This window comes from Oncorhynchus mykiss, chromosome 11, assembly GCF_057628025.1.
Source record: "Oncorhynchus mykiss isolate SJ-2025 chromosome 11, ASM5762802v1, whole genome shotgun sequence".
In the NCBI taxonomy this organism is placed as follows: domain Eukaryota; kingdom Metazoa; phylum Chordata; class Actinopteri; order Salmoniformes; family Salmonidae; genus Oncorhynchus; species Oncorhynchus mykiss.
This window is the reverse complement of record NC_143032.1, coordinates 37,875,302-37,888,339: the sequence shown is the minus strand read 5'-3', so window position 1 is coordinate 37,888,339 and position 13,038 is coordinate 37,875,302. Positions and strand designations below refer to the sequence as shown.

Genomic DNA, 13,038 nt, shown 5'->3' with positions numbered 1-13,038 from the left:
GTAATTTTATGCTGAGCAGTGTGTCTCTCTCGGAGTTGTGCTTCTTAAGCCCAGGTTACATTCAAATTAACAGGAGCTTCTCACGCCCGGCAAAAGTTGTCCAGTGTAGCAGGTCTGTTAGTGACTGTCTACCTTCAGGCTGATGTGATGGATCTGGTGCAGGTGATGGGAGGGTCTACTGGGACCTCAACGTGTCCGTCACTCACCTGGTCGCCGGGGAGGTTGGCAGCAAGAAGTACCTGGTGGCCGGCAGCCTGGGTAAGCCCATCGTACCGCCCACCTGGGTCAGAACCTGCTGGGAGAAATCACAGGACAGGTAATAGGGCTTTTTAGGCCTTTCTCATTTTGCCAGACACACGTAATGAAAAGCAACTGAGTATACAAAACATTAAGAACATGACATAGTCTGACCAGGTGAATGTTACCTCCAAATGACACAATGACTAGGTTCCAGTTTAACTTCTCTAGGATAGGGGGGAGCATTTGGAATTTTGGATGAAAAGCATGCCCAAATTCAACTGCCTGCTACTCATCCCCAGGAGATAAGATATGCATATTATTAGAAAACACTCTGACGTTTCTAAAACTGTTTGAATCATGTCTGTGAGTATAACAGAACTTATGTAGCAGGCGAAACCCTGAGGAAAAACCATTCGGATGTGTGGATATCACCAGTCTTTATTCCTTTGTGTAAGGAAGAAGTACGGCCATCTTGAATACTGTTTGATAGAGGCGCATGACCAGAAAGTATGCTTCAGTTTGTTGTCTTCCTGTATTGAACATAGATCATCCCACCTTCAATTTTATCGATTATTTACTTTAAAAAATACCTAAAGTTGTATTACAAAAGTAGTTTGAAATGTTTTGGCAAAGATTACAGGTAACATTTTAGATATTTTGTAGTCACTTTGCGCAAGTTGGGACCGGTGTTTTTCTGGATCGAACGCACCAAATAAATTGACATTTTGGATATATATGGACAGAATTAATCAAACAAAAATACCATTTGTGATGTTTATGGGACATATTGGAGTGCCAACAGAAGAAGCTCGTCAAAGGTAAGGCATGATTTTTATGTCTGCGTGTCGCGCCTGCAGGGTTGAAATATTTTCTCTTTTGTTTATGGAGGTGCTATCCACAGATAATAGCATCGTTTGCTTTCGCCGAAAAGCCTTTTTGAAATCTGACATGTTTCCTGGATTCACAACACATGTAGCTTTAATTTGGTATCTTACATGTGTGATTTCATGAAAGTTTGATTTTTATAGGAATTTATTTGAATTTGGCGCTCTGCATTTTCTCTGGCTTTTGGCCAAGTGGGACGCTACCGTCCCACATATCCCAGAGAGGTTAACAACGTTTACTTCACCGTATCTCCACGGTACATAGTTGCCATTACCGGTCATTACAGGACCGGTCCAACAGAGCACCGTAATAACAAGTATAGGAATACTTTAAACATGAACTTAACAATCTCCCACTTTTCTTTTTAGACAAATAAAGCATCAACAAATAGTTAAATATCCAAGTGTTATTCAAGTCCCCATTACAAATGGGTCATGTGACAATGGCACCATTACTGATAGCCTTTAGGAGCACAAGTGCGAATGCAAATGTTTTTTTTGTCAGTCAGCTTGCGGTTGTTTTGTGGCCGACAACAGAATCCGCTGGAGCCTGAATAAGTTCCTTGATGCTGCTAACCTCAAGACAAAGTTTTTTCTCTGTGACAGTCTTGGTTGACTTGACAGCATCAACTAGGGAGTAGTTGTCAGTGACACATTACAGGTACAATGTGCTGTTTTGCCTCAACAGTGGTAAGTTCTGAGAACAGTTACCAGAAATATGACAGGCAAGTACTCCAGTCACATTGCAGTCTTGATCAAGCCAATAGAAGACGGTAGGATCCACTTGTGACATTTTGCCACCTGTACTCAGCATTGTTGCCTTGACTTTGTTGTACCAGTAGAGTGATGCATTTGTGAGGCCATACACACACTTTCTTAGTTTCTACAGTGTTCCTTAGCTTCAGGCGGAGGTTGAATGTGAATGTCCCTTGACAGCTCTGTAACCTGCAGAAATGCAGATTTGATGTCCATTGAATGAAGTGAAAAAGATTCTGGCAGATCACTGTCAGCAGCAATCTGAGTGACTCTGACGCGCATGTCGGTGAATCTTTTGGGAGTTCTTTAGTAGCCAGCTCCTCTTAACCACTAGACATGCTTTTGGCACTATTCCAGTTAAGGATTGTTTTCTTAGGGCTATGCCCCTTTTTTCTCAACTTCCTGCCTGAATGACGTGCCCAAAGTTTACTGCCTGTAGCTCAGGCCCTGAAGCCAGGATATGCATATAATTGGTACCATTGGAAAGAAAACACTTTGAAGTTTGTAATGTTAAAATAATGTAGAAGAATATAACTCAATAGATATGGTAGGAGAAAATCCAAAGAAAAACCAACCAGAAAATTATTTATTTTTGAGAGACCGTCCTCTTAGAAATGCAAGAGAAAGGTCATATTGAAAATATGGATGCAATTCCTATGGCTTCTATGCAGTCTATGTTAAAGGTATCAGGCTTGTAACTTCAAAAATGAAAGAAGAAGAAATTACAGTTTTAGTAGAAGGATACAGTCTTGGAAATTTGTGTTTGCACGCGCCATGAAGACATTTACGCACCTGCTAAAATCTGTTTCCTATTGAACATACTTCTTTCCTGAAGAAATATTATAGTTTGATTACATTTTAGGATATGTGAGGAGTAAATAGAAATGTATTTTGACTTGTTGAAACAAAGTTTAGGGGTAGATTTTCGGATTCCTTTCTCTGCATGTGAACGAGTGGATTACTCAAATCGATGGCGCCAACTAAACTGACTTTTTGGGAAATAAAGAAGGATTTTATCTAACATAACGACACTAGCTGGGACCCTTTTGGATGACAAATTTTCAAAAAGTAAGTGACTACTTAATCGTTATTTGTGAATGTATGAAACCTGTGCCGGTGGAAAAATATTTTGATGTGGGGCATCGTCCTCAAACAATTACATGGCATGTTTTCGCTGTAATAGCTACTGTAAATCGGACAGTGCAGTTATATTAACAAGAATTTAAGCTTTCAGTCGATATAAGACACTTGTACGTACCTAAATGTTTAAAATCCATAATATTTATGATTATTTATTTGAATGATGTGCTCCAGTTTCACCGGAAGTTGTCCCACTAGCGGGAAACCGATCCTTTAAGGCTACACACTAGAGGTCGACCGATTATGATTTTTCAACGCCGATAGCGATTTATTGGAGGACCAAAAAAGCCGATACCGATTAATCGGACGATTTAAATTATTATTATTATTTTTTAAATAAACATGTATTTGTAATAATGACAATTACGACAATACTGAATTAACACTTATTTTAACTTAATATAATACATCAATAAAATCAATTTAGACTCAAGTAGATAATGAAACATGTTTAATTTGGTTTAAATAATGCAAAACCAAAGTGTTGGAGAAGAATGTAAAAGTGCAATATGTGCTATGTAAGAAAGCTAACGTTTCAGTTCCTTGCTCAGAACATGAGAACATATGAAAGCTGGTGGTTCCTTTTAATATGAGTCTTCAATATTCCCAGGTAAGAAGTTTTAGGTTGTAGTTATTATAGGACTCTATACCATTTGGACTCTATACCATTTGTATTTCATTAACCTTTGACTATTGGATGTTCTTATAGGCACTTTAGTATTGCCAGTGTAACAGTATAGCTTCCGTCCCTCTCCTCGCTCCTCCCTGGGCTCGAACCAGCAACACAACGACAACAGCCACCACATCGAAGCATCGTTACCCATGCAGAGCAAGGCTCAGAGCGAGTGAAGTTTGAAACGCTATTAGCGCGCACTAACTAGCCAGCCATTTCACTTCGGTCACACCAGCCTCATCTCGGGAGTTGATAGGTTTGAAGTCATAAACAACGCATTGCTTGACACACAACGAAAGCTGCTGGCAAAACGCACGAAAGTGCTGTTTGAATGAATGTTTACGCGCCTGCTTCTGCCTACCACCGCTCAGTCAGATACTTGTATGCTTAGTCAGATTATATGCAACACAGGACACGCTAGATAATATCATCAACCATGTGTAGTTAACTATTGATTATGATTGATTGTTTTTTATAAGATAAGTTTAATGCTAGCTAGCAACTTACCTTGGCTTACTGCATTTGCGTAACAGGCAGTCTCCTTGTGGAGTGCAATGAGAGAGAGGCAGGTCCTTATTGCGTTGGACTATTTAACTGTAAGGTTGCAAGATTGAATCCCCTGAGCTGACAAGGTGACAATCTCTTTCTGCCCCTGAACGAGGCAGTTAACCCACCGTTCCTAGGCCGTCATTGAAAATAAGAATGTGTTCTTAACTGACTTGCCTAGTTAAATAAAGATGAAATAAAGGTGTAAAAAAAAAATAGGCAAATCGGCGCCCAAAAATACTGATTTCCGAGTGTTATGAAAACTTGAAATCGGCCCTGATTAATCGGCCATTCCGATTAATCGGTCGACCTCTGGTGGACGCATTGTTGACGGTGTGCGCAACCTATGCTACACTTGTGAGAAACAAGTTTTGGTTTATTTAATTCCATTTACTAGTTCAGTCAATGTAGTCATTGTCTGGAACGCTTCGTAAGGACGAGCATAGAAGTAGGCCTATATAGGCTACCTGGCCTACGCACAAATTAATGTGCCCATTTGGGGATCTGATATTATTTCTGATTGGCTTAATGCACCACCACCACCTGTGGAGCTTCTCAAAGTAATGTTTTTTTCACCTCAAACAGGTTTTTACATCCATTAAGAATTACAATAGTTCCTCAATAAGTTTGAAAAATATTTCCAGCGCTCTCCCTTTCGATAACCACTCTGCGTGAAAGGGAAAAATGACATGCTCTGATCCAGTAGAAACGTGGTAAAATAGGCTTATCAGTGCTTGACAAACTGAAATAGATACTCATTTTGGATGCTGGTACTGTTTATATTTAGCTCCACAATAAGTTTGAGCTAATATTCTATAAGAGGAACAGAAGCTCACCCATTGGAAAATTTGAGGTTCCGGTACACCGCTCTGGTGAGCTCCTACCCAAGTCAAGCACTGCTTCTTATCCCTTGTGCAAATGGCCTACAGTTGTCTGTCCAGAGCTCACTGGCGGGAAACTGAAGGCCAATAATATTTTATACAATGTTGCAAGTTCGTTTCAGACAGGCCATGTGTAGCCAATGTGATTTGATAAAATAAATATCCTATCAGGATATTTCTGACCTGCAGGCTGCAATGTTTTAGTTGTTGGCTTTATGTAGACTATTTTTACATAGTTGACAATGCTTTGTATCATTTTCATTCAGATAGAATTTTAATTAACCACAAAACAAAGATTTTGAGATATGAAGACTATACTAAACTTTATACTAAACTTTCATTGACCTTTGACCCCTTCGATCCAGCGGTGTGTGATGTCACTGACCAGCAGATGGGTCAGAGGGTGATGACCCGCTAGTGGAGGAGCCAGAGCCCTATGTGTGTCCCCCTATTGCATTTGTGTGTCTTTCTAACTCTACATGTCTTTGTTCCTCTGGGGTCCCTGTAGGTGGTGTGGTGCTGGACAAGCAGTGCTTTGACCCCAGCTGCTCCCATATCATTGAGAAGGAATGAGAAGTACCTGGCAGCCATGGCCGTGGGGAAGTGGATCCTGCACCGCTCCTACCTGGAGGCCTGTCGCTCCGTGGGACACTTCATCCAGGTCACGATCTGGCCGTTAGTGCATCAGACCACAACATGCCAATATTTCTTCCACATGCTTCTAGGCCCAGCTTGTTTTATTAAACCTTAATTTAACCAGGAAGTCCCGATGAGGTCAGAAGACATATTTCACAAGGGAGACCTGGCCAAGAAGGACAACTCAGTAAAAAAACATTTGGTTTATATATCTTGACTGTGTGTTCTTTTGACCATGCTGGACATTTATGAACATTATAACAGAACATGGCCAAGATGTTCAAATCTCCACCCGGCACAGCCAGAAGAGGACCGACCACCCCTCATAGCCTGGTTCCTCTCTAGGTTTCTTCCTAGGTTTTAGCCTTTCTAGGGAGTTTTTCCTAGCCACCGTGCTTCTACACCTGCATTGCTTGCTGTTTGGGGTTTTAGGCTGGGTTTCTGTACAGCACTTTGATATATCAGCTGATGTACGAAGGGCTATATAAATAGATTTGATTTGTTCCAGGAGGATGAGTATGATTGGGGCAGAAGCTCCATCCTGGATGTGCTACCGTCCATCAGCTCCCAGCAGAAGAGGCTGGCGTTGGCCGCCATGCGCTGGAGGAGGAACCTGCAGGACCGCAATGACCAGGAGGGATCATTCAGCGGTTGGACCGTCATGCTGAACATCGACCAGACTAGAGAGTCAGGGTTCAGACGACTCCTGCAGTCTGGAGCAAAGGTTCAAACAAAGCTCTTACTCCGTCATACTGTACCTCAATCTTCTCTTCGCTTACTGCGTCTTAGTATGGGTAAAACTAATAACAAACTACTGCTTTTCAAGTGTCCGACTGCCCGTCTCTTTCATACTTGCCTTTGTAGATATTAACACGTGTACACTTCTGAATGTCAATCCCATCTACCCTCTCTCCTAATCTCTCTTCTTCCGATCTTTATTTCCTCTCCCTTACCCTCTCTCCAGGTTCTCCCCAGTCCCTCTCCATCTCTGTACAAGGGAACCACCCACCTGTTTGCAGAGTTCAGTCGGTTGAAGCCAGGAGACTTCCGGAAGGACGTGCCAGAGGCCAAATGCCTAAAGCCAGAGTTCATTGCAGACTACCTCATCCAGGTTAGTGGGACTGTAACTAAAATGCAAAACTGCCTCACAAAGACACTGCGGAAGGCATTTTTTGTTGTCAGACTACTTTTTTGCAGTTTATATCAGTAATTTTGGGAAAGTCTAAAGTGAAACCTTGGTTAATGTTTGATCCATAAAGTGGATACTTTCCTTCATTTAACAATACAATGTGTTCAAACTTCTCCATAAAATCCACCCTAGCCAGTGAATTAAAGGTTATCCATGTAACATTTCCACATGTAAATAGAGCTAAATATCAATTACATACCAGTAGTAGCAAAATAATAGAAATCCACCCAGGTAAAACATGCTTATTAGAACGCTGCGTGACACTGCAAATGACCTTTTTTTTGTGTGTCTAGCTAGGCCGGTTGTTTTGTGTACAAGTTTTTCACGTCCTTGCAACAATATTTTTGGCGATTATGATAAGGTTAGAACCCGTACTAAGCCATTTTAGAAGTTTCTGAAAAAACATGAAGGAATCGATATGATGGCTTAAATATGCTCCTTTAAGAAGAAATAAAATGATGGAAACTAAAACTCCTCTCTCATATGAGTCTGTCATTTTGACCAGGAGCCTATTCCACCAATAGAGATGTACTATCTGCCTGAAGCTGCCCAATGTCTGCCAGCGGACACAGATGCCAGCCGCTCCACACCCTCCTGCGAGCGCAAAGCATCAGGAGATTCCACAAAGTTGAAGAAGACCCGCCTCAAGTAAAAACATTGTCATTTAGAGCTTTGGGGTCAACTAGTAAATTCCATCATTTTAGAAATGCCCCTGCAAGCCATTAATGATATGTCTGTAAATAAGATTTTTTTATTAGTTGTATGAAAATAACATTTATTTGACAAGTGTTCATGTCACAGTGATTGATTGGTGCTTTCTTCTGAGACAAATGTTCTCAAGCGCTCAACACAGAGATGCACTGTCAATTTATGTCCTGTAGAGGGCACTCTACATTCGGCTTGCATAGTACCTGGAGTGAGTGTATTGTCCTTTTACAGCATCGCATGCTGTTCCATTCAGCTTTGCACCTCTGAGTTTACTGATGGAAAAAGCAGTAACATTCCTACTTTTTTTTTCTCCCTTTTCTCATTGACAACGTGAGTCATTTCTGAGATCAATTCTACCTACAGTGATAATTGCATTGGTTCAGGGTGTATCACACCAGTGTCTCTTTGACCCATGCTGTCACACATCAGTTATCACTGTCATTAGGACACAATCACTGCTGGCACCAGCCTCGTTACTCATGGCATCCACTTACCACCTTACTGCTGCCATTGCCTCTCTAATCTATCATTGTTCATTTTGACATGATAGAACATTGGTCTCACGTATACTAGATTCCAAATATATCTCAATGTGTATACACAAAACAAGCTGACAAAGGCTACCCAAGGCAGAGGTCTACATACTGTGATGGAGAACAAAGAAAACCAATGGCAAAATGAGACATACCCAAATCAGAACCTACTACATGTGTTAGACTACTTATCCAAGCAATTGTACTGCTCTAGCAACAGCTGTGTCTCTCCCTTTCTGTAAACATCAGATTTGTTTCTTTTCTCACAATGGGAAGCCCAATTATATTTGTCTGTCCCAGGTCTGTTTCTGGAGGCACAGATAAGGGCTCTCTCCCCCTCCTCAACCTCACTGGCCATGGGTGGTCCCAAATGACACCCTATTCCCTACATAGTGCACTACTTTTGACCAAATCATACTCAAAGACCGATGCTGCTGGGGCTGAGGAACCTAATGACAAAGTCAGACCAGGGGAGAGCACAACATTCCCAAAACAATACCATATTGCCTTGGTGATGATGGGAGCCTGAAGCAGTGGAAATGTGTACTGCCCATCTCCTTCCCCAATAAACATTGCAATAAGAGAAGCCTCCGTTCATAGTGAACTTAATTAATCCAAATATTGGTAGACGAGAGGGAGATGCATGGCTTATGATAAAACCTTCCAAAGTGGGGTGTCTGCATATAGGTTGATAAAGCATCAAGGATAATGTAATTAAATTGAGTCAATTTGAATGTTTTCTGTCAACACTTGTATTTAATGGGGTAGCCAAGTAATCTATTTATTCTATTAGAGCAGGGGTGGGCAAACCTTTTTGTCTCGAGGGCCACATCAGGATTTTGAAATTCAAAAGGGCTGCATTTTTTTGCGGGGCCTCGGCACTGCACCGCAGTGCTTGAGGTGTCACTACAGACCCGGGTTCGATCCCAGGCTGTGTCACAGCTGGCTGCGACACGGAGACCCATGAGGCGGCGTACAATTGGCCCAGCGTCCTGCTGGTTAGGAGAGGGTTTGGCAGGCCAAGATGTCCTTGTCCCAACGTGCTCTATGCATGCACGGTGGCCAGGTGTTCGGTGTTTCCTCCGACACATTGGTGCGGCAGGCTTCCGGGTTAAGCGGGCAGCGGCTTGGCTGGGTCGTGTGTCGGAGGATGCACGGCTCTCGACTTTCGCCTCTCCCCAGTCTGTACGGGAGTTGCAGCGATGGTACAGGACTGTAACAAACAATTGGATACCACGAAATTGGGGAGAAAAAAGGGCTACAAAAAAACAACACTTTTTAATGTCTGGCGGGCGGGATTGATGTGCCTGGCGTGCCAGATACGGGTGTTAGAGGGTCTTGTTTAATTTGTCAATATGACCTTTTTAAGATTGTTAGTGCTCCCCTGTCACTGGCCTCCAGGCAGGCTCTTTTCTTAACAGAACAATGAATGCTATGAATACAATGAAAAGGCCCCTAATCTGAGTAAGGACAACAACAAAAAGATGTGCCTGCTGTTGCAACAATATGTCCTCATTAAAATTCCACCGCCATACTCGCGCCACGGAAACCCATGTCCTCTCGTGCTTGGGTGGCACTGAGTCTCTGCCCGTCTCTCGTGAATATCTTGTGGACCGCGCGGTAGCTCAATCACATATGATGCTCGTACTGCTAGCCAAGCCTGTTGCCTCCACCGTGTGGTTATCCATCTACCATTGTCAGTGGTCCCAGGATTTGAGGAGATGTGCCCCCGCCGTCCTCCTATTGTGTTTCGCTTGAACAAACTGTATGGCTCCCCCGGGCAGCAGTGTTGAGCACGGTCGGATTGAACATGGAGTTCATGTGACATTCTGGTTCGGAACTGGCAATATGTGCGTGCGGCTTGTGTGACTGGAGTGGTGAGACAGCGGCTTTTTGGGATTCAGTTGACTGGAATACGCGGAGTACTCGGAAGTACCGACGCACCTTGTGTAATAGGTAAGCAAACTAATTTGTGTGGCACAGCACCTAGGCTCTATATTGTAGCATGTTTAGTGCTTTCGTGAGTCAATACCGATTTAAAATTGCCTATGCATCACCTGGTCACTAACCTAGCGTTTAGATGAAGCTACTCTGACGTTTGTCAGTCTTACTACCACGGTACAGTTTATTTCCGCGCGCGCTGTGTGCGCGATTGTCTGCGAGCCTTGAAGGTTCACATGAGTCTCCCTCTTTTATTAATAATGTCATCAATAGGGCAACTCTAATCAATTAATAACCCATTCCTCAGCTATTGATTACAGTTCACTGATGTGAGAGACCGGAGAATAACAACCTCGGTCATGTTTACTGAACCCTGAAACATATTAACCGCTAACAACACTTCATCAAACAGAGACTGTTTTACCACATGACCGCTATTTTCCATGTCACAATACATCCATTGTTGTAGTTGACTGGTTATAGAATGTGTTATTGATGAGAACTATTGTGTATATGAAACTGACACACGGAACAAAGATGGGACGGGGAAACCATTGAAACCAACCAAAGAGACAGTGAAGTTTTGCGTCCCTTAAAGTATATATTTTTTCTCTCGAGACCCGCAGGAACAGAGGGCATAATTAGGGTCACTCTATTAAAAAGTGCGACCATCACCTTCTCCCTCACACTGAAGACCTTCTTTTCAACTGGAAGCTTTGTTTCCTCAGCTACATTGTGGTAGTGTTGAACATACAGAATAACACGAAATGCTCTGAGACCAGGTTGAGTAAGTGTGTAGCAGGCCTAAATGAACCTGCTGGTGGACACCCTTAGCATTGTGATTGGAATGTTGGTCTTCAATTCTCCACATACCCCCCTCCCCACTTTCTTTGTTCTGGGGACAGTCATCCACTGCTGTGTGTACAATGGTGGGGGAGGGGTGGGGTCAATAAGGGGCATTGACATCTGTAGCTGACAGCTTCCTTGGGGTCTATTGACATGATGTACCGTGCCTTGCGAAAGTATTCGGCCCCCTTGAACTTTGCGACCTTTTGCCACATTTCAGGCTTCAAACATAAAGAGATAAAACTGTATTTTTTTGTGAAGAATCAACAACAAGTGGGACACAATCATGAAGTGGAACGACATTTATTGGATATTTCAAACTTTTTTAACAAATCAAAAACTGAAAAATTGGGCGTGCAAAATTATTCAGCCCCCTTAAGTTAATACTTTGTAGCGCCACCTTTTGCTGCGATTACAGCTGTAAGTCGCTTGGGGTATGTCTATCAGTTTTGCACATTGAGAGACTGACATTTTTTCCCATTCCTCCTTGCAAAACAGCTCGAGCTCAGTGAGGTTGGATGGAGAGCATTTGTGAACAGCAGTTTTCAGTTCTTTCCACAGATTCTCGATTGGATTCAGGTCTGGACTTTGACTTGGCCATTCTAACACCTGGATATGTTTATTTTTGAACCATTCCATTGTAGATTTTGCTTTATGTTTTGGATCATTGTCTTGTTGGAAGACAAATCTCCGTCCCAGTCTCAGGTCTTTTGCAGACTCCATCAGGTTTTCTTCCAGAATGGTCCTGTATTTGGCTCCATCCATCTTCCCATCAATTTTAACCATCTTTCCTGTCCCTGCTGAAGAAAAGCAGGCCCAAACCATGATGCTGCCACCACCATGTTTGACAGTGGGGATGGTGTGTTCAGGGTGAAGAGCTGTGTTGCTTTTACGCCAAACATAACGTTTTGCATTGTTGCCAAAAAGTTCAATTTTGGTTTCATCTGACCAGAGCACCTTCTTCCACATGTTTGGTGTGTCTCCCAGGTGGCTTGTGGCAAACTTTAAACAACACTTTTTATGGATATCTTTAAGAAATGGCTTTCTTCTTGCCACTCTTCCATAAAGGCCAGATTTGTGCAATATACGACTGATTGTTGTCCTATGGACAGAGTCTCCCACCTCAGCTGTAGATCTCTGCAGTTCATCCAGAGTGATCATGGGCCTCTTGGCTGCATCTCTGATCAGTCTTCTCCTTGTATGAGCTGAAAGTTTAGAGGGACGGCCAGGTCTTGGTAGATTTGCAGTGGTCTGATACTCCTTCCATTTCAATATTATCGCTTGCACAGTGCTCCTTGGGATGTTTAAAGCTTGGGAAATCTTTTTGTATCCCAATCCGGCTTTAAACTTCTTCACAACATTATCTCGGACCTGCCTGGTGTGTTCCTTGTTCTTCATGATGCTCTCTGCGCTTTTAACGGACCTCTGAGACTATCACAGTGCAGGTGCATTTATACGGAGACTTGATTACACACAGGTGGATTGTATTTATCATCATTAGTCATTTAGGTCAACATTGGATCATTCAGAGATCCTCACTGAACTTCTGGAGAGTTTGCTGCACTGAAAGTAAAGGGGCTGAATAATTTTGCACGCCCAATTTTTCAGTTTTTGATTTGTTAAAAAAGTTTGAAATATCCAATAAATGTCGTTCCACTTCATGATTGTGTCCCACTTGTTGTTGATTCTTCACAAAAAAATACAGATTTATATCTTTATGTTTGAAGCCTGAAATGTGGCAAAAGGTCGCAAAGTTCAAGGGGGCCGAATACTTTCGCAAGGCACTGTATGTTTAGCTCAGAGACTGGTTAGTGAAACATAGGAAACACTAAGAATTTGAGGAATGGAGACCATTCACATCCATGGGACCAAGTAAACAAATTAACACGCATGATGGCAGTCTCTTTCGATCGAATCTAGCATAGATTGTCACCCATAACGAGTTTGCCACACATCTGAACTCAAAATAAAATTGTATCTGTCACGTTTCATAGACAACAGGTGTAGAACAGTGAAATTCTTACTTACAGGTCCCTTTCCAACAATGCACAGTTAAAGATAAGAT

The 13,038-nt window shown here is 42.4% G+C and overlaps 1 protein-coding gene across 10 annotated transcripts in view; it reads left to right on the top strand.

The window, feature by feature from the left end:
* LOC110535660 (DNA topoisomerase 2-binding protein 1) overlaps positions 1 to 13,038 on the top strand; it is a 128,160-nt gene that overhangs the window by 17,565 nt on the left and 97,557 nt on the right. For 6 of the 10 annotated variants that reach the window (XM_090190068.1, XM_090190071.1, XM_090190069.1 and 3 more), the window contains 4 exons: positions 5,629 to 5,781; positions 6,265 to 6,480; positions 6,721 to 6,867; positions 7,451 to 7,734. In XM_090190068.1, coding sequence (XP_090046194.1) covers positions 5,629 to 5,781; positions 6,265 to 6,480; positions 6,721 to 6,867; positions 7,451 to 7,597 — 663 coding nt within the window. In that variant the 3' untranslated portion in view covers positions 7,598 to 7,734. Of the gene's footprint in view, positions 1 to 5,628; positions 5,782 to 6,264; positions 6,481 to 6,720; positions 6,868 to 7,450; positions 7,735 to 9,738; positions 10,143 to 13,038 lie in introns of those variants that run through there. The other 4 variants (XM_036935412.2, XM_090190058.1, XM_090190061.1 and 1 more) reach the window with 2 other exon arrangements.